The sequence below is a fragment of the Sceloporus undulatus genome, chromosome 7, assembly GCF_019175285.1.
Source record: "Sceloporus undulatus isolate JIND9_A2432 ecotype Alabama chromosome 7, SceUnd_v1.1, whole genome shotgun sequence".
NCBI classification, from domain to species: domain Eukaryota; kingdom Metazoa; phylum Chordata; class Lepidosauria; order Squamata; family Phrynosomatidae; genus Sceloporus; species Sceloporus undulatus.
This window is the reverse complement of record NC_056528.1, coordinates 45480651-45502810: the sequence shown is the minus strand read 5'-3', so window position 1 is coordinate 45502810 and position 22160 is coordinate 45480651. Positions and strand designations below refer to the sequence as shown.

At 37.7% G+C, this 22160-nt stretch overlaps 1 protein-coding gene across 3 annotated transcripts in view; it reads right to left on the bottom strand.

The window, feature by feature from the left end:
- Window positions 1-2968: 2968 nt before the first annotated feature.
- Window positions 2969-22160, bottom strand: part of RPS6KA6 (ribosomal protein S6 kinase A6) — a 45815-nt gene continuing 26623 nt past the window's right edge. Inside the window, exons 6-22 of one of the 3 annotated variants that reach the window (XM_042480486.1) lie at window positions 21624-21703; window positions 19266-19372; window positions 18961-18998; window positions 14625-14773; window positions 13828-13898; window positions 12146-12234; window positions 11139-11203; window positions 10083-10185; window positions 9683-9807; window positions 8112-8237; window positions 7548-7637; window positions 6661-6819; window positions 6097-6258; window positions 5576-5652; window positions 5198-5315; window positions 3652-3792; window positions 2969-3548 (exon numbers count right to left, since the gene is read on the bottom strand). In XM_042480486.1, the coding sequence (XP_042336420.1) occupies window positions 3423-3548; window positions 3652-3792; window positions 5198-5315; window positions 5576-5652; window positions 6097-6258; window positions 6661-6819; window positions 7548-7637; window positions 8112-8237; window positions 9683-9807; window positions 10083-10185; window positions 11139-11203; window positions 12146-12234; window positions 13828-13898; window positions 14625-14773; window positions 18961-18998; window positions 19266-19372; window positions 21624-21703 (1826 nt within the window). In that variant the 3' untranslated portion in view covers window positions 2969-3422. Of the gene's footprint in view, window positions 3549-3651; window positions 3793-5197; window positions 5316-5575; window positions 5653-6096; window positions 6259-6660; window positions 6820-7547; window positions 7638-8111; window positions 8238-9682; window positions 9808-10082; window positions 10186-11138; window positions 11204-12145; window positions 12235-13827; window positions 13899-14624; window positions 14774-18960; window positions 18999-19265; window positions 19373-21623; window positions 21704-22160 lie in introns of those variants that run through there. The other 2 variants (XM_042480487.1, XR_006105108.1) reach the window with 2 other exon arrangements.

Here is a 22160-nt window from a genome sequence, read left to right as displayed (position 1 = left end):
CTGTAGCCTGTTCTGTATTTTAAAATAAAAACGAGGGGAAATTATCAGTACCTCACTTTGCTTTGCATGGAAGCCACTATCTTTTCCTGCTTTACTCCAATTTCACCCGCATCTCACCAAATTATCAAGTTATCAGAACTGTATGATCATTCAAGTTGGAAGATGCAATACCATTTATTATTTCTGTTATTATTAATTTATCCTACTTTGGTTTTCAAAAGTATAGCACTGCTACATTAAAAATATTTATTTTCAAATTGCTTACCACATGCTTATATAACCAGCAGAACTTGGTTCAGAAAAGATACAATGCACTCTTAGTCTCCAGCATCAACACTAGAACAAAATGAAATAGTCAACTCATAAGAACTAGTTAGGCTTTTGGTGGCAAACTGTCACTTTCATGGTCTTCTATAAATGCCCAACATCATTTCCCCGTGGCACAGCCTGTTCTGTATTTGTACTAGGTAAGCATCTGTCCTAGGTAAGCATATTCACAAATGTGAATCATTTAGCCATGAACAAGCTAACCCATGCCCTGCTGTTCCAGTGTAACAAAATGTTATTTCACCTTTTGGCCAGCCACAGGCACAGCTATATATATCATCAGCAAACGTTGAAAGTTTAGTCTTTATTCATAACAAAGGTAGGGCCTGGGAGCCTTCAATTAAAAGACCCATTCATAACCCATCACTGTTTCCCAGCCTCTCTTATTTAATTCCATTAGTTTTATGTCCAATTAAAAAGAGTACGTAGTAGGTGTCATGAAAGACTTTCTAAGTGCAACTCTGGCTGGTAGATAGGTACTGGATAGACAATACTGGGATGGGTGGAGAAATCGTCTCATATTAGGCTTCTTTACTATATAAAGACATGGAGATGGGACACCATAGTGTTCCAAGTTCCTCACAGAAAAGCTAGGATGAGAAACAAAAAGTTACATATTTAATTAGGACAAAAAAATTGATAGAAACAATACTGTATTCCCCCCCCCCCCCCACATCCTTCATGCTCAGAACCTGCGTACATCCTGATACACTTTAAAAATGCCATTCTGCTGCAAACCATTAGCTTCAGCTATTTTGCCACGTGCAACTAAGGTATCAACAACAAAAATGGAAATGTATAATAACACTCAATATGCAATAAGGTCTTCATTTTTCATTGCATGTATTCAATGACTTTCTCTTCTTCCTTGCATTAGTGGTTATTTCCAGAAGATCACAATAAAAAAGGTGATGATATATTTTCAACATGAAGGTTCTGATAAGCAATAATCATCGGAACTCATCTTGCAACAAAATAATTTAGGAGTCAACAATGGAGTTTTAACTTCCTTTGGATTCAGGGCGTGTGCATTTCCATATTTTGTAACCAAATACTGCGGAACCATTATGCTGTCCATGCTAAAATCAATGCCTGAAAGTCACTTCTTTTCAAAATGACCTTTTCTGAGAATACACATCTGCTTGCAATTTATCCAAATGCAGCATGGGCTCCTTCAATCAGCTGCAGTTTCCCTAGCCCAGTCTTCCTCTACTTTGTCACCTCCAGACTCCATGGAGTGCAGCCATGGCCAATTGAAGCAGACACCTCAGGCGGCAGATGCTGAGAGAGAGCTGCAAGATGGCAGAGGAGACAGCTACATGTCATGCACTCTGCCTCACGTTCCTAAAGCAGGCTAGCTTTTCCAGTGCGGTGGAGGCACAGTTCCTTTGGCACTGTTGACTATTCAACTGCCCTTCTAGTGAACTTTCTACTTGGGGTGGTGTGCCATTGCATTCCTTGACTTGGCAGCCAAAAATCTTAGGCTGGTCCTCTCCTTGCCTACTGGCCATGCCAGCTGAGGCTGAGTGGAGCTGCTGTCCAAAACATTTGGAGGGCACCATACTGGGGAAGGCTGTCCTAGACTGTCCTAAAAAAATGCCACAGTATTTATGGTCTGTGATGGTGGATGGAGACAAAAAACACCAGTAGGACTCTTTTCTTCTTCCTCCCACTGAGACAAGCTCTTCTCTTCGAATCAGCAAAGGTATTTATGTCAAGCAGTTAGAAGGGTTTAAAATAAGACATGGATATTAGCATTTACCTTTAAAATCTTTATAAAGTATCTGAAAAATGACATCGTAGATTTTTTCCCTATTAAATGTGAATAAATAAAAACCATTGTGAAATATGGTATGTAATAAAAACATCAGTATCTTACAATTCAGGATGAAATAACTGCTATCCCCAATATGAAAAAACAAAACATAAAAACATACCCTGCCCCAATGGTAACCAGATCATGGAACAAAGGGGAAAACAAGAGCACAGTGAATTACTAAGGTGGCTTCAATTGCCAAACTTAAGTAATATCAGTCATTCTTTAGGTTCTCACTCTGGAGGGCTTATGTTCAAAATCTCAGTGCAGACATAATTTTAGCCCTTCTACAGTAAATGAAAAGGGCACAGCTCATGTTACGGAAATGTACACCAGTAATGGAACACATCTAATCCCTTATCACAGAAGGTTCATATTGTTGTAGGGGACTCATCTAAATCAACTCACAGCCCTACGATATTCTATACCTAAATGTCTTACTCTATACCTATAGCATACCCAATGGACATTTACTCACCCTTGTCCTGATACCTCCAGGTATGGAGATACCACACATATGATAAAAAATATAACTAGTTATTATCCTAACTACCACCACCACGCAACAGCCTTAAAAAGAAGGCACTCCCCATCCAACCAACCCTACAGTTCTAATGATGGCTTTCATACTATAACTGAAGTGCAGGTTCACAGCCAATTCCTTTTGTACACTTTCTTCAATTGCCTAGCACCAGGCAGCTCTAGGTTTTCCATTTCAGCACTTGTACGTTTTGCACTGGCATATCCTTTTCTGTTGTTTTTGTCTTGTTGTACCAATGAGTTAAGTGAATGGAGTCCATTGGTAAAGGAACGGATTTACAAAACTATAGCACATAAGTTTAATCATTTTTTTCCTCTTTACAATAGGGCCAAATAGCAAAAATACTAAACACTGACTTTTTTTTTTTCAGTTTTAAATTTACAACCTGAAGCAGTGTCTATGGTCCCCTAAACCATTTTTAATAAACTGGGCAAAAACTATACAGTATTTAAAAGTATTAACACAATGTAATAGGTCTCTGAAAAGGACTGTGTACAGAAACTCCTCATGATCGTTGTGATGTACCCTGATGCTTTGCTTCAAATGAACCACTTACACTTCCTGCAAAAAGCATTATGAATCCATCTGAACCTATGGACATTTTTCTCCTTTCTTCAACAGAATTCAAGTAGTGCAGAAGGAACATGTGTATGCCTTTTAAATCACAGGCCCAGCAGATAAAGAGCTACTTATTGGATTTTCCCCCCTGCTCCACTTTGGCCAAGTGCCTCAGTGGATCTATAAGTCTGTTGACGTTAGCTTTTTCATGCTCCGCCGTTGAGCTAAGCTTGAAGCTGCGACAGGCTCCAACACAGGCTGAAATGTCTTGTTATTCAGTGCAGAATATGTGGCAGCCATAGCTCCCTAGAAAACAAGGATGTCAAAAGAAATCATCATGTTTCCTTCCATCAGTCACACAAACAGGTTTTCTACAGGTAATCAAAAACTGGTCGGTCATCAGTTTTACCTTTACTAAATGTGGTGCATCTTGTCTATTTAGCTGATAATGTGGCAACTGGTCCCTGCAGGATATCCATGAATGTTTAAGAACTTGCTCTGCAGTATATCGCTGATGTGGATCTACATGTAGCATATGAGATAGCAAATCCTGGACAAAAGTATATTAAGCAGATACAACTATTACAACCAAATCTCAGGGGGAGAGTTGAACCTGACTCTTCATAAAATAACTTTAGTGAATTTTCTGTTCAAGCTATTGTTAGTCCAAAATAATTCAACAACAAAGGAAGTTAACACCAACTGAACATCCACCATTTCAGAGCTCCATTATTTGTTCATCGCAAATAATGGAGCTCCTCTTTACACAGTGAGTAGGAGCTCCTTCTGCAGAGGCTCTGTCACATGCATATACAACAACAACATTGCTTTTGCCCATCTCTATAATCCACTTAGGTTTGGTACAAATGTAATGAGAGCTATAATATTGGGAATATTTACATCTGCTTAAGATTTGGTAATTAAAGTCTAAATAGAGTTCCATAAATTTAGTGTAATTCTTTCAGAATTAGGTTGTCATTCGCTGGTTGTAAACTGCAACCTTTTAAAAGGAGATTAAAGGGATATTCTATATGTGATTAATACCAACATTGCTTTGCATTTATTTTATTCTTTAGTAAGACTTTTCACATTGTTGTAAAATCCTATAGTTTAAACTGTGCCGCTATAGTCTAAACGTAAACATACAATTTCAGAAATAGCTCCAGAGTTAAAAAAAAACAAACCAACCTAACCATCATGTGTCAAAGAAACATAACAGAATAATTAAAGGCCAAGATAAATTACATTTAGGATGATTTGAAAAACTTAGCTTTGTGCACTAGGAGTTTATCTATTTATTTATTTTATATATTTAAATCCCACCTTTCTCCTGGCATGGGATTCAAGGTGGCAATAATTGCAAACCAGGTTCCTTGGCCACATCTGCCATATAAATACTCTGAAAACAAAATTTAGAGGAACCAAAGTGATCTGTCGAGCACAGATAAAGAATCATAAAATAGATTCTTAATGGTTCTCAAGGTACAACTTTCAAATATATGTGCAGAAGGGCATTAAACGTTTTTATCCAGATTTGCTGCAGATTTTGAATTCCGAATTTAACTGGTCAGAAACGTTATTCAACTGTTTTTAATATAAAAGGTAACTGAATCTTACACTTTACGCAGTGGGAATTCTCTGTCTGCAGCCCACATGCAGCAGCTCCTCAGGTGCTTTTTCTTCACAAAAGCCCAGGCTTTCCTTGACACCTTGCAAAGCCTCTCAACTCACTCCATTTTTTCCAAAGAATACTTTTACCCCCAAACATGGGGAATGATGTTTGGCAAACCTCCCGTGGTGTTGCCCAAAACTGTAAAAAGGCCATGCCAATCCCAGAAGTCACAACCAATGCCCTTTTCATAGCAGATTTATGGTGGGCTGTGGCCTGCCATGGTGACCAAAATCAGCTCCTGCACCTGCCCATCCCTTCTTTATAAGATAAAGTACATTTGCACCTTTGCTGCATCTGAAACAGTGTCCCAGTTGCCTCCACTTAGAGAAAAATTTCCACTGCCTATTCGTAACAGGATCTCCTCGGGGGTGTCATTGGGACCATTGGCAAAAGGAGTATACCTGGATTTCAGTGTTAAAAAGAAAAAGAAAGAGAAAGAGAGTGTGTGAGAGAAAACAATAAACTACCTTCTATTAATGTTACCTCAATATTGCTTTTCCAGCATAGCAAACTTGACTCCTTTTAAAAAGTATTGCCAAGCCTATTCGTTATGAGCTGTCAGATTTCATAGTAAATGATAAGCAACATGATAATGCCAGGAAACAGAAGAATAACAGGTTCTGAATGCAAGCAACATTCAGGGTAAAAAGATACTCCTTACCCTGCCAACATGGTATAAAGGAGGACACCCAGACTCCATATATCACAAGCAGCATCATATCCCTGTCTCATGAGAACCTAGATAACAAAGGGTACAGATGACTGTCTGAAAGTCTATCATTGGAAAGCCCTAACTAAAAATCAAATGATTTAGAGAAAACTGAAGAAATATGCAACATTTATATTTAAACACAGCAGCTTCCTTTTCTGCAATGTCCCACTCTCATGACAATTTCAATTTAGTCAGTAATGATTTAGAATCTGGCTTTGTGCATGTGCTTCAGCTTCAACATGTTGAAAGTATGTTCTATTCCTTATCAATTTATTTTGTAAAGCTTTATCAAGATGAGTTATGAGAACAGGTCTGTATAAACGTGGTAAATAAGTAAACATGTGGGGAAAAGATAGCAGACTATTCCGTTTTTCTATTAAAAGATAACATACAAGGGAAATAGATCTTATGATGTAACTGCTTTCTTGAGATGTCAACACATGCTCAAAAATATACAGGAAATTGCATACCTCTGGTGCTACGAAGTTGGCAGTGTAACATGGAGTTAAGAGAAGCCCGTTCTCTCCTCGCAGCTGTTTGGCAAAACCAAAATCACAAATCCTGATGGAATCAGCATTATTGGAATCATCCATATATAAAATATTACTGGGCTTAAGATCTCGATGCACTACCTTTAAAAACACAGAAACAAAAGGACACAAATAATTTACAATGCAAATCCAATCTAAACCTTACTAACAGGTCCCTGGCTTAATTTGTTCAATTGCAGTGAAGGTTTTAAAAAAAGAAAAAAGTTCTCTGCTCCTTCAAAATACTGTACCAAATTAAAGTGATCAGCAAATAAATACTGTTGCACTTACAGATCTGGAAGTAAAATTTCTGCTTTATGAAACTTTAAACCCTTCAGTTACTTAATTGCTCACATGCATATATTCTACTCAGCATTGGTTATAATACAGAGTAATATGTTGTTTAGATATTCAACCAAAACACTAATCCTCCTTAAAATATTTTATGTATAGGAATACAATTACTTCACAACAGGGAGGATACTCAGAATGTGCACAACTTACTCCTTGACAATGAAGATAGTCTACTGTTTTAGCGATAGTATACAACACAGCACTTGCTTCCCGTTCGGAAAAATACTTTTGTCTGAGAATACGATCCAGTAGCTCACCTCCCTTCATCAATTCGGTGACAAGATAGATATATTTACCATCATCATATACCTGAAAAATTTAATAATGTTGAGTAACTGGGGTTTTTCAAAGTGAGTACAGAAGCATTGCTATGTTCATTTTAACAAAGTTTAGCAACACTCATGAGTAACTCTGAACCAAGGTATGTGAAAACAAGAACTGGGGATGCATGTGAAATAAATAAGTTGTGATTTACTGGCCTACACTCTAAACTTAGTCTTCTGGTTGGGATGCTCATCCACACATCACAATTGTCCACATGGATGGCTGAAATGGTGACACCTTTGCTTTCCGGTGGTTTAATGAACACAAATTTTGTTTCTTGAAAAAAAAAATATTGTGTATAAAATTACATCCGGGTGTGTGTATAAGGTGTATACAAAACATAAATTAATTTCATGTTTAAACTTGGGTCCCATCTCCAAGCTATCTCATTATATATGCAAATATTCCAAAATCCAAAATACTTCTGGTCCCAAGCATTTTGGAGACTCAAGAAAGACTGAACCTGTACTATCAAGTATGAGACTATACTATTCCTTATCCAGGAAGGGCTGATGAACCCTTCTAAAACGAAGTACAATGAAATGCACTGAAATACTCAGTATGTCCTCAAAGTTATCAGAAAGGGTTTGTGTATGTGTGTGTCTGTGTGTGTATATACATATATATGTTAGTGGGAAAATGTTAAGACATTGCTTTACTGCCTCAGCATAAACAGATGACACACTATTTCAGAAACCAGTCATAATACATACATCTTTTAAAGTAATAATATTTGGGTGCTGTCCATAACGCATCAAAATCTCAATTTCTTCAGAGGGATCTCTCTTACTTTTGTCAATTATCTAGAAAGAGAAAATGGTATGAAAACATTACACAATATTAAATCAAACACTTTATTAAATGACAGTAATGAATTTAATCTACTCTTGTCATTAAAGGCCGATTCCAAATAAAAGCCTTACAGCAAATAAAGCCGCTGAGAGATCTGGGAAGATCCCTACATTCCCCTGATCTTATCATGAAACACAATTATTTATTGCAAAATCTACAACTGACAATCTTATAAAAAGATTACTCCAGAACAATTAAATGACAGGATTATGTTTTATACATGCTGACTGTTAAAATCACTGCATTATTGAAGTAAAATCTAAAGGAACTAGAAAGCATTTCATGAACATGGTAAATTCTACATAGGTTGCTGTGAATATTTAAATTGTGTATTAGTATTGTTACTGTAAATTTATTTACGGCCTTTGACCAAAATAATTGTGTATTCATAGCATCTACAGCAAAAAGAAGAATTTAATACATACCTTCACAGCAAATTCCATGTTGGAAGCTATATGAATACAACGCTTACACACTGAGTAGGAGCCAACACCAATGTCCTCCTTGAGTTCATAAGCATCTGTGAATAATGCACTGTTCCCATGAAGTTGCTGAAAGCAAACATAAACTATTTTTTATTTTTAAAATAAAAGTATTATTAATACACTGGAATAAGAGATCCAACAATTCTCAGACATATTGGGTTGGATCCAGATTTAATCAGAGTGGATGGACTGAAATGAATGAGAAATAAATGAATTAGTCTTTATCTAACTCAATATGCCAAATATATTTTAGAATTATTAATTAGCTGCTTTAGTAATTTGATCAGAGAAGAAAAGAAAGAACAATGAGAAGAAACAAGACATGGTTCTGGCAAACAGACAAGGCCAACTGTTTATTCCTCCTAATTAACTACAAATACGTTTGACAGTTCAAAGCTTTCAATAGTTGAAAAACACAAGCCAGCCCAAGTTTTGGCTTTGTTCATGAGGGTGAGGCAGTGAGAGGGCATATTTCTCTCCCATAAATATTTTTGACACTGGCTATGTTCACATATTGTATCATACTTTAATGCCGGAATGGGAAAAGTAGCCCAGGGACTGCATGCAGCCCTTGGGACCCCAAGGAGCAGCCCAGCTCCCTTTTTTTTTTTTTACATAGAGATTTTGGGGCCACATTTAACCCAAAATTAAGCCCCAAACACCCCAAAACCAGCCACAAATATGATTGTTTACCTCTTCCACACCACCACCCCAAACTCGTCACTCCCAAACCCTCTTGAAAAAACATGAAAAGGCTTAAAATCAGCCAAAATGGCAGCTGGAAGTGATGTTATGCTACTTCAAGCACACCCAAATGTGATGGTGGGGAGGCATTGAGAATGGGGGAAACAGCAACTGCCCTCTCAACAGTTGCCCATCCTGGGTTTGGTACCATAAGAACATGCAGGAATGAGGTATAGCAGTTCCCATCCCTATTCTCTTGCCATAAGCCAAAAGAGAGAAGGCATTCAGGAGCTGTCTTCTAACCAATTTGTCATGCTGACTAAAGCCCCATTAAATATTTTTTGATGTGTGAAGACATGTTGGCACCATGTTGCCCTCAGTCCCTGCAACCACAGATCTTGCAACTAAGCTACAAAGCAAGGTCAGGATCTGAGGAAATGGCTGGGTATGGGGTATAGAGAAGAGGTGTAGTGTGCCTTCATATATTATTCAAACACCTGAAAGGGGCTAAACTGTTGTTAACATTTAGCATCAAATAAGTTGTTTCCCAATCAGTTACTGAAACTAGCTTGCTTTAAATCTGCCATCGTTAGAAAATGTTAATCCAGACAATTACAATAAATTGCTGTTAATAATAACAACAATCATAATAATATTTATTTCTTCTCTGCCTCTCCCTGTGGATCAAGGCAAGGGACAACAAATATCACAACACATAAACTCAGTATGTTATGTGTAAGCAATTGTGCAAGCAATTTTTATAAGTCTTAACACTATACAAATCAGAATTTATAGTTTCAATAATTATGTATGCATAGAGAAGTTACCTGTACTATTGGCAATATATTGTTGAAAGGGGAGATTTTGTGGTCTTCGATGGCAGTAGTTGCAACAAAACTAAAGCCTTTGAAGAGCTGGTGTGCATTAGCACTTGGTGGAACTCCAGGAGAATCTAATGAGTAAATTCATATTATGTTAGATTATCCATAATACATTTGCTGTGTAATATACTCTATTCACTACCGATTGATAACACATACTAGTTTCTTCACAATAATTATTGATAAAGACTGATATAAGTGAGCCATGAATCAACTATGTTTGAATAGGTGTCCTTTTTAAAAAGCAAATTACAATCAGGCAGCTCTTATTCCCAATTTTAAGAGGAACGTTAGAGACATACAGGTGAGGGAAGAGAATATATTACATTAGTTTAGATAATATTACCTTTGGGAGTTTTTGCTGTGAATTCTGGGTCAAAACAAAATGTATCTTCTGGTCTTCCAGAAGCAGGTTTAAATGGGGGCTGAATCTCTCTCCTGTATAACTTCTGGAATTGGAATCACAAAACATTTACTATTATAGATTACAACAGGTTGTATCCACTTGGGTACCTCTGCTTTTGTGAGGCTTTTTGCTCCAATGGAGGCTTCTATGAACAGAAGAGAAAAGGAGGTAAGGATCAACCAACCCTCTGGAACAGAAGGAGGAGCCAGAGAAGGCTCTACAGGGAAGGCAGAAAGAGCAAAAAGTAACCTTTTCATTCACAAAGGTTTTTGCTGGATAGAAGAGCCTTCTGTGAGTGGAAGAATACCAACAGATACAACCATATTTGTCATGTGCAAAGAGCTCACCTCCCAAACACCAGATGTACATTACAAAGTTAAAATATAGTCAGTACTTTTTATGTTGAATTCAGCTGGTTTTCTACTTTGAATTTGGCTACCAAGAAAATAAAAGAAAAAGAAAAGAAAAGCATCGGTATTTTCGATTAAGATCCACAATACTAACAAAATGAAGAGGAAGAAAAGATAGGACCATCTTTCTCCTAATACATCTCTTCCACAAAATGACTCCTTTTCTCTATTATCTCTTTGATACAGATGACAAGAGTGTGTTGGCTGGTTTTGCTTCATCTATTTGACACATCTTCACTCTTTAAAAGAATGTAATACAGTGGTGCCTCGGGTTACGAAATTAATTCGTTCCGCCATTCCTTTCGTAACCCGAAAATTTCGTAACCCGAAACACTTTTCCGTTAGCACTGGAAAGCCTATAGCTGCACTTTGCAGCATTTGAATTTCGCGCCGAAATGAATTTCGTAACCCGAAAAATATTTCGTAACCCAAAACAGTTTTTGCCAATCCAACTTTTTCGTATCCCGGAAATTTCGTAACCCGATCATTTCGTATCCCGAGGCACCACTGTATTTACAAAATGATGTGTTAACTCATAGTCACTAGTAAAACAGTATTTTAGTACAGATTTCTCTTATGCACTTACATTCCAGTCAATGGTTGAAAAGAAAGGATGCCTCTTTATTTCTTCAACTCCATCAGAACCAGCTCCTATAATTTTAGGACATACAGGGTATGAAATTACTGAAAAGCAAACAGTATGATGTAATATCTTCTGGTGCATACAACAGGCACTGAGTTTGAACTCCCAGACATTTCTCTTATATATCCTTTGTCCATGATACATAGCTCTTGCTGTTTTCTCTTCTAAAGACATGGTGAATAAATTAGTAAATTGCTGATATAAGGATAAATATACACCCTTTGCACATGGAAATGAACAACTGAGACTATCAATGTTCTGAAGACTCTGAGGGAGACTATCAGTGCTAGTAGTGAACCCTGTGGATCTTGATACGCAAACTTGAGAAATCTCCTGTGTCCTGGATGAAAAAGAACATGCATCAAGGCTTCCATGATACCTACAGAGGCCATCAAATCTAACTGAGCATTGGTCTCTAGAGTCATAGTCCAACATTCAATCTACTATGCCATGCTGGCTCTCAGTTGGCTTACTTTCTCATTTTCCCACTGGAATAACAGTCACGCCATTGTATGAACAATGACATATCTCACAAATGTGTGGTGAAGTTTAATAAGACAACCAGAAATTGTTAACTATTCAGCAGCCCAAGTGACAAAACAGGTCAGGCTATAGATCTAAAACAGCAGAACTTGGGCTGTTGAATGGGAATTTAGTATGTAACCATAGACATTTGTGGCTCAAAAGTCATCTTTAAATTTTAAAGTCTTAGCACTGAGAACAATGAAAGTTGTTCATCTAAGACACGGTAAGCTGATTGCACAATATTCCACAGGATCAAATAAGCAACATTAGTTGCTTCTTCTCCAAACTGAGAAGGATAAAAATGTTTGAACTACTGCTGATATCTCACTTGATCACTTGGCATGTCAGCCGTGGCTGATGGGCATCCAGTCCACAATACGTAAAGGGACCTATATCAGGGAAGTCTGGCCTAGGCATTAACTTACCTAACCTATTTGAAGGATTTCTTTTGAACAACATCCTCAGAAGACTTTGAGCTTCAGGACTAAGGAACTGTGGCATTCCAAGTTTTGCTCTACAATAAATACATAAATAAATAAAAAACAAAATTTACTCAGTGAACAGTAAATTAGATAAGACTATTTCATATTTCATCAGCCTCAATTAGCATGGCCAATAGTAAGAGCATACAGACTTGCAGTTCATCATCATCTGGATCCTCATTTAAGTTTACAGATCCTTCCTCTATTACTGGGGTAGGCAACCTGCGGCCCGCGGGCCGGATGTGGCCCGGCGAGGCCTTGGGACCGACCCCAGCCTGGTCCTGCCGCTAATTGCCGCCGGGGCCTTTGGCGTCTTGTGCGAGGGGCATGGTGGGGCAATTGTCTATAGAAGCCTCAGAAACATGCATTTATCTTAACATTTTTTAAAAATCAGCAAATTTTTTCGCTTGTTCTCCATTTTTTATTTTAAAAGTGCCCTCCATTTGAAAATTTTGTCCTACATTTGTCCCAGTTTATTTATTTATGTAATCTTTTTTTAAATTATTTAATTATTTATTTTTTTTTGGCTTCGGCCCCCCAGTTGTCTGAGGGACAGCAACCCGGCCCCCGGCTCAAAAGGGTTGCCTACCCCTGCTCTATTACATGTCAAGATGACACACAAGTATTAAGTCTTAAGACAAGGTCTTTTCCTTTCATGTTTTTTTAAAGCTATGACTATTGAGGCAATCCAGACAACTCAAAGGTTTACACACCTTTGCCTTTTTTTGGTATTCTAATATTATCATAACTGACCAAATACAGCCTTCTCTGCTTTTGGAGGGGCAGATTCCCCACTCTTTGCACACCAAAATCTATTGTCACAAGAACAGATACTCAAAAGCCTTAAAACTCACTACAGCTGGAGAGAAAAAATGCAATCTTTCAAATAACCTACTGTTAAGAAAAGCGTATGTGACATTGTAGAGATTTTTAAAAAACTAGGCAATGACAAGTAGCTTACCATTTGTACAAGCAGCTGGCACAATCCCAGAGCAAGTTTCCTGCAATGCTGGCCTAATGCCACAGTTCGCAAGACTGTGTCATTGCTGTAAGCAACATTCACACTAACTTCTCATTTGAAATTATCCTTAAAGTTAGAGTGGCAAACGAGAAGTAAGTATGGATCTTACTTACAGCAGTGACACAGTGATGTAAACGATGGCATCAGGCCATAGCTTTTTAAGGATTAAACCTTTTCCCTATACATTTGACTTCCTATTTAAAGATGTTTAAATATTATATTTTAAAGAAACAGACATGTTAAAGTTGCAACACTGGGGAAAGTAGATGACATTAAGAAAAGAAGAACCAAGTATTACAGAGGGATAGGTTCAATGAAGAAAACCACGGCTCTGAGTTTGCAAGACCTCAGCAGGACTGTCCATAACAAGGTCTCCTGGAAGTCTCCCATTCATAGTGTCTCCATTAAATTTAAGCAAACTCAAAAGCAAATAACAACAGTGTCAGAAGTTTGTACTGTAATTTGTATGTAGGCACACATACATTTCATAACAGACACTTTTTACAGTTTATTTTTCTTGCTTTATTATTTCACACAAGTGTCTCTTTCTCTTTTTCTCTCTCTCTCTCACACACACACGTTAAAATTAATAAATTACACTTACTTGAGTATCATATTCATGGTTTCATTTCGATCTTTACCTTGAAATGGTAGCGTACCAGTAAGCATTTCAAACTAGAAAATAAACAAATACCCAACATTTAGCAACTTAAATTTTGTATTTTACAAATGAAAAACAAATAAAACAGAACTAGTACCGTACTTGAAACTACATTTTATCCTATCTTAACTACTTTGCATTCTATTACAGTAAAAAAAGCAGTGTAACATTAAAGCAACAAAAATATGGCCAGAGAAGGCTTTTATATTAAACAGTCCTAATGAGTTTGTAAAAAACCAAAATATTTTAAATTACTCTGTGTGTGTTGTGTGTCCAGATGTTAAAACAATATTTTAGACAAAACTCTCTGAAATACAAAAAGTAATCTCTGTGGGAATTTTATAGCATTTAGAACCATAAAAATGAATTTGCAACATAATATAATCTTCAGACAATCACCTCTCTATAAAAAAACACTGCTATACCACTATGTTACACCAAAGCTTTCTTTCACAAAATATTGTTTTCAATATTCCTCCATTTCCAGTTATTTATTTTTGTTAACATGTTGTGTTTAACTGTTTTTAGCACTTTCAGGAAACATTTGCAAAAATAATTTAAAAAGGCACAGTACTTTTGATAAAGAAAAAAAATCTTTTCTTAGTATGTGTCCTAAGCAATATAATACTGTATCAGTCCTCCAGAATATCAAGAACTTGTGCACAGCTTATCTACGTTTCCAGCAACATTAAGAATCACATCTGCACATCGTGTTAAATAGGCAATGAAATATACAGTACCATAAGAACACCAAATGACCACCAATCTGCACTCTGGTTGTGGCCTCGCCTGTTTACAACTTCAGGTGCCATGTACTCTACAGTACCACAGAAAGAGTAGGCTTTCTTCTCTTGATCGACGGATTCTTTACTGAGGCCAAAATCTAAAACAGTATTATAAAGGTATACCAAGTAAAGAAACTTTGTGCAAAGGTGGCAACAGAATATAAAAATATGAATTCTTTAGGAGTGCATGCATATGTATTATTCCAGGGACTGAGTAGGAGATATTGTGGTCTTCCAGTTGTTCTTGGAACCCAACATCCATTAGTTCCAGCTATCATGTTAAACTGTTCAAAGTCACTGAAATTGTGGTTCAATGTCTGAAGGATCATAGCTTCCTAAACAATACTACACGCTACTGTACTTCACAAATGTAAAGATGGGATCCACTACAGCTAACTTGTGAACTCTAGGAGTAAATAAAATGAAACTCTGCTGTTTTAGCTCAGCTGAAATATACGAAACTGTACAATGACACATTACTGTTTTGCTAAATTTGCCATATTGCACTGTCTACTGAAATTTTGCTTGTAATATTCTTCCACAAAAACAAATTCTTCAGCCTCAGGGACCTCTGTGAACTCCTCCTTGGCCTATTCATAGAACTTAAATTTTTGCCTGTTTTTAAAGGCAGAGTCTATACAGTGTCAAAGTACCAGCTGAATGTAGTAGCATGTACATTACAAAGAGCTTTCTACACATATGATCAACATGACTGAACATGAGTTTAAAGAATGGCTGTAAAGCAAGCAGAGTTTAGTTGCCCTCCTACTAATACATTCTTGTTAATCGGTAATCAGTTGTTAAATCCTTCCAAAATGTTAAAATGATGAAGCACAGTCTTCAGTGGCAATGCAAAATCGTGTAACCAGTTCAACTGAAAAGTACTGATTTTTTAATAGAAATCTTGCTCTAGGAAATTATGCCTATGATTCAAAAAGGCTACAGCTAAACATACTTGGAGCAGAATTCAAACATATAGCCGCGTTAGTCTAGAGAATCAGTATGTAGTAGAGAGACCTTGCAGCATCTTAGAGACTAACAGAACGAAAGAAGGTGGCAGTATGAGCTTTCGTAGACTTCAGTCTACTTCCTCAAATAAATTTAGTGGAGTGGAAATGGACAGACATATAGATGCCATTGGTATGTGAGAATGCCAATTCAAATTCAAAACTCTTTGTATATGGAAATGAAGTAGCAAGTCCAGTTTGACTTTGGAAACTAGCCTGTAGGTGAGGAGAATAGATAAGTGTAGGTCACCCCCCACCCCCCCGAGGACGGGAGGTCAGACAGTGTTGAAATGTATATAAGTGAGCCTCTTGGAGTGACTCACGCTGACAAAGAGATGCTACCATTCAGCTATAAAAGTGGCTTGCCTCAAGCTGCTGTGGTGAAAGTTTCAAGGAAAGAACAAACTACAGGCATGGCTCCTGCACAATTGTTTGCAAAGTTTCTATGGATCATGGCTTTGAACTTTACATGGCTTCCTCCAGTGTCCAGGAACAGAGTAAAGGGAATACTGCAAGTGTACAAAGATAAAGCCAACATTTTATGTGATAACTAAGGCGCGTTACAGACGGCACAGAAGGGGCAGTCTTGCGCCGCTGCTGGTTGCTGTGTCCAGGAACCGCAGCGTCCAAACCGCGTGGTTCCCAGAAGCAGCAAAGAAGGAGTGCGAAAATCGTGCTCCTTCCTTGGCCCCGGAAGAGACGCCGTGAGGCGCTAGTCACACACTCGCGGCGTCACTTCTGCTGTGCGGCATGCGGACGCAGAGCGTCCGCTACGTCAAAATGGCGGCGGCCATGTGGATCGGCCGCCGCCATTTTGACGAAGTCATTACGTGTGAGGGGCAAGGTGAGTCAGGAAGCGCCGCCCCTCATGCATAATGACGGCGCCTCATGGGCCCGTCTGTAACGCGCTCAAGGGTCACTCCAGCTAGCACCTTTCTCTCTTACACAGGCAGTGAAAGCAAGCCTCTCCTTTGAATCAGGGCACTCACACAATATTTCAGGGTATTCACACAATAGTTTTTCTCCCAACATGAAAGCCTAATGTAGTGATGGTGAACCTTTTACAGACCGAGTGCCCAAACTGCAACCCAGACCCCACTTATTTATTGCAAAGTGCCACGTTCCTCTGGCTTTCTAGTAAGAAACTCTGGCAAACTTTGTCCTAGGGTGTGCCATAGGTTCGCCTTCACTGGCCTAATGCATTCTTAGGTGAGGTGGCTTAACCCAGAGGCTTACATGATCTTTCTTCCTCTCCTGTCACATGGAACTTCCTGCTCCCCACTTTAACTTTTAGAGCCAGCTATGGTGCAGCATTATACCTTTATTAGCATTTTCATCAAACACAGTTAGCTCCAAATTGCCCTTTGTAGCCATGGCTAGGTTTTAAACTGTGGTTTGAGTTAACCACATTGTAGTTAAATTGTAGTGTGATCTCTGAAAATGAAAGGGGGTAGGGAATGTATAGGTAAGTGACAAGAAGGATTATGTCAGCCTAGACAGAAGTCCCAGTAGTCTAACGTGGTGAGAGTAATGGCCAATGCTACTTTGGCACAAGACGTGACATGATGAAAAAGTAAATCCATCTAGAGGAGGTTTTGAGAAGCCACAACTGGCTCTCTAACAACCACATAAAACATAGGTTATACCCAAGGCTTGCATTCATATGGTAGGAGGAACCCAAGAGCCTACTACATTCTTCCACCAACTCCTATTCTATAGAGATTTCATCTACAGATGATGATCCACTATGTGGATTCTGAGAAACAGGTGGGGAAGCCCACTCAGCTGCCTCTGAAAGTACAGGCTAGACCATTAAGTACATGTAATATTTACTGTACCACTTATTACGTAAATTATGAACATAGACACAATGATATAAAAACACTATTAACCATGATGGAGAGCACTGTGCATCGATCAAATTCAAGAAATTATAAGCCATATGGTTTCCTGTGAATTTATAACAACGTGCAGAAAGCAAAGCTTTTATCATATAATATTGTTACTGTTCATATAGGTTTCCCAGGATTTGAGATAGACAGGCCATAGACAGACAACTCTGTATTTGTTTGTTTGTTTACTGTAATAATACTCCACTCTTCAGCCAGAAAAACGTAGAAATATGATTTCAGCTTGGATACTATCATTAGATATATTCCTTATTACGTTAAAAATGACTCTTTTTTGAGCTTTAGAAGACTTGATGGCAAAATAAACTGTACTAAAACAGATAAAATGTAAGTGTAAATGACACTTACGACAGACAAATATGTGCACACACATGCACGATCAAAGTAGTGGTCCATACAATTGTAGCTGAAGTGCACAAATATCTACTTGTCTCCAGTACACTAGGAAAAAAACTTGCTAGTCCTCCACAAGATATCTTAAGGAGATCAGATGACTGCTGAGGCACCTTTAAATCCTACAGTTCTTTGATCATTTTTCTAGGTTATCTTTCTCTAAGGTGTTTATTTTAGCCTAGGTAATTCCCATCATACCCTGTTTTCCTATGTTGGCTTTGTTTAGATTGTACCATTCTGAGTTGCTATGATTTTATATCAGTTTTATGCATCAAATGTTTGTGAGTCTTCCTTGCAGTAATACCCTGAAAGGCAGTATATACCTTGAAAGAGTATACAAGAAAGAAAGAAAGAAAGTTAAAGGGAGTATCTGCCACCTGGAGCATATGTCCTCAGTTACATTTCTGCTTAAGAAGCCATGTTAAGAGTTTGCCTGGATTCAAAGAACTAGATTAAAGCATGAAGACTATAAATGCTTCATAATTTTGGACTCAGACATGATGTTAGCAGACAATATCTGCTGCAGTTGCATTGTACAATTGGAAGCAAGTGATGTCTCCACTTTCAATAACTACCAGTTCCTGTTGAAACCCACTCCTAATGGTCCAGATCACTGTCATAAGATTTTCAATAGGCTGGGAACAGTAGGAAAGTTGTGTCCCAACTACAGAATAGAATCCGCTAGGGTTTTCTTTTAATATCTTGGTGCAAAATCCAGTTCAGCCAATGTCCATTGTAGCCCAAATTTAAGAAAGGTGCTGTCTACTAGGATATGTGAGAATAGGCTAGTCAACTGGATCAGACACTAGAGGAAGGCATAACTGCTTAGAATAAAACCATGTTCACCTGAAAGTGTACTGAAAATGAATGACAATAAAAATTTCGAAAAACATGATTGATTTTTTAAAAATCTGCTTTCATAAATAATTATAGAATTTCTACAAATAAGAAAACATTGTTATATTGATAGATTCCACCTACCTGTTAACTTGATATGTCCTGCTTCGTCAAGCAAAATGCTGAAAATTAAAATTCACATTCACCAACACATAACAGGAATATTTTAAAGACATTTTAGTGTAGCAATCCAACAAATAAGAATTATGTTAATATTATGCATATAGTCTATTAACAAATTTACAGTAGACAAGTCCATTTTAATATATGTATTAAAAATTAAAATAAAGAAACTGAGTTTTCAGGTTATTCTAGCTCTAGCTCATAAAATGCAGATCAGGCTTTAAAGAAGAGTACTGTAGTAGGAGATAAAATACATTTTACTTTACTTTTCTGGCTTCAGGTCCCTGTATACAATTCCCAAGCTGTGCAGATGATCCAAAGCAAGGGCCAGTTCTGCGAGGTAGAATTTCACATCTTCCTCTGTAAACATAACCTAATAAGAACTATATAGATTTACATTCTGCTCTTGTTAAATTTCTATATATCTTAAGATATTTACAAACTCCCTTGATATTTAAAAAATTGTGATGCAGATTAACTAGGTACTGGTAACTTTCTATACACTAGCAGAGGGAGAGAAGATGAAGGCACAGCACCACCATGCCTAGCCCCAGAGGCAGATGAAAGGCTCTCCCTCCATCTTAACTGCTACAATCCTGCCCTTGGAGGGAGAAAAGAACAGGCAGTATCTGCTGGACATTATCAGCCTTCCCCGCTGTTGTGTCGAGTCCTTTTCAGATTGTAAACCTGAGGGCAGGGAAGTGTCAAATTAACAATCTGTAAGACACTCTGAAGGGCTTTGTGGCAGAAGAGCAGGGAAGAATCACAGAATCATAGAGTTGGAAGAGACCACAAGGGTCATCCAGTCCAACCCTTGTCATGCAGGAACTCTCAGTCAAAGCATCCCCCACAGATAGCCATCCAGCCTCTGTTTAAAGACCTTCAAGGAGGGAGACTCCACCACTCTCCAAGGAAGTGTGTTCCACTGTCGAACAGTGTAAAAATACTCCAAATAAATAAATGATGGGAGATCAAGCTGCTTACACACCATGAAAAAAGGCAAACATCACAGTGGACCTAACAATCCCGTTGACTCCTACAGAGAAGGGACAAAATCCTCCTGCTATTGCCCCAATGACTGGCAAAAATAATGGGCTGAAAAAAGGAAAATGAAAAGGTCATGAACAAATCATGTCAAAGGAAGGTCTGAATGCAACCCAGACACTCCTTATCCCAAGCCCCCTGTTCCAGGGATCATGTGGTCAAAAGGGTGGGGATACATCTCCAAGTGCTATTACTTTATGGGTCGTGCCAAGAGCCAGGGCAGATATTGTCTGTCGTGTTAATACATGAGTGAGATTCATTTATTATTCTTTTAATTATCAAATTTTATACCCTGCCTTTCTCCAGGAAGGGGATCCAATGTGACTATGGGATCCAAGTATTTCAAATACTTTAAACAATAAAACATCTCTCAGTATTGAGCTGCTGGCAACCATTGAGATCCAAATACAGCCATTTTCAAAAGTCATTTCTGAAGTATGATTGATATATCTGTATCTATCTACATATATCATGCCAAGTTCTATTTCAGTAGATGTCAAATAATTCATATCCAAAAGTTTATGGACAGAAAGAAAACACCAAATCCCATTTTCTCTGGTTTGGGGAAAAACAAATATCTGAACATTAATTTACTTTATGAATAAGAAGTTCTAGACACAAATGGAACATCTACATTTCTCTATTCACACACCAAGCACTTTACTGCACAATCTTATGCATGTTTACCCAGAAATATGTCCCCCTGCATTTAACTGGAATGATTTCCAAATAAGTGAGAACAGATTGCAATTCATTAAGGGCAACACACCAATTATTGGAGACTCTGATCTGTTAATTAATGAGGCCCAGACACTCACATATTCAACTCACTTTTTTTAGCATCAGTCCTGAAACCCAAGCATAAACTGTCCCCTAAGTGTCTTCTAAAGATGGTTCAATAACACAAGTGAGTCAACTGGGTGCATCTTAATATTTTGCCTTCCACAATTGGAAATGTCCCATTGTGGCTTCATTCCTTTCTATCAACCTATATTCTTAATTTACTTGAACTCAGAATAATTCCAAATTAAAGGAATGACTTCAGGTTACAGGAATAAAAGGAAACCACTTCAGAGTGTTTTTTGAAGGGCGAAGAAAGCCATGCTTACAAGCATACAGCAAAGTGCTTAATATGCTTATTAAATTGGATAATTTTACATTTTAATTTGTAATCTTAAATTTGACTGAAATAGAATTCATTGGTAGGGCTAATGAGAGCTAACATCACAATCCTTCACAGAATTAAAGAAGTACAGCAGATATTTATTTCCTACATTTATAACTTGCTCTTTTGAGGAGCTCAAAGCACCATATATACTATCCCATCCCTTCCATAGTATCTTCACAACAACATTACACAGGAGATTAGTCTGACAGGCAGCGAATGGCTGAAAGTCATCCTGTAAACTTCATGGCTGAATGAAAACAGTGCGTCAGATTTGGGCATGGAAGATTCAAGCTCATGTTCCTGCTCCAGACATTAAACTTACCTGCCAGACTAACTATCTCTAAAATGAATGTTGCATGTATGTTATTGCCCTCTAAATGTCGCTCATGCTTAAAATTTCTAAAATACATACCTCTTTGGATAATCTTGTGAAAACATCTCCTCCCCTGAGAAAATCCAGTATTAAATATAGCTTCCCTTCAGTCTGAAAGGCTGATTTGACAAAGCAGACATGAATCAATTTTATTTGACAATAGAAAAATTATATACACATGGTATATGAAATGTTAAATAATGTCTTATTTCGAGAGCACACCTGGCATTTGAAATATTAAAACTGCTCAGCCAAAATAAATTAATGTTCTTCCATTTTATGAATAATAGTGGTCAAAATGCTATACTCATCCTATATTCAGTTACAACATTAGAATATTTTACTATTAGTCTCCAGCAAAGGAATTTGGGATTTTTAGGGCCTACTGCAAAAATGAAGGTATTTAGTTTTTGAATGCAACCAATTATTAAACCTTTAAGCCAGGGACAAGAAACTCTCATGAGTTAGGAGGTTGCACAGGCGCACCATAGGTGGCCTTGGAGTGGCTATCCACCAACACATCTGGAAGTTTTGGCACAAAAGTGCCTCAAATGCTCCTTAGGGGTCATAGGGGCA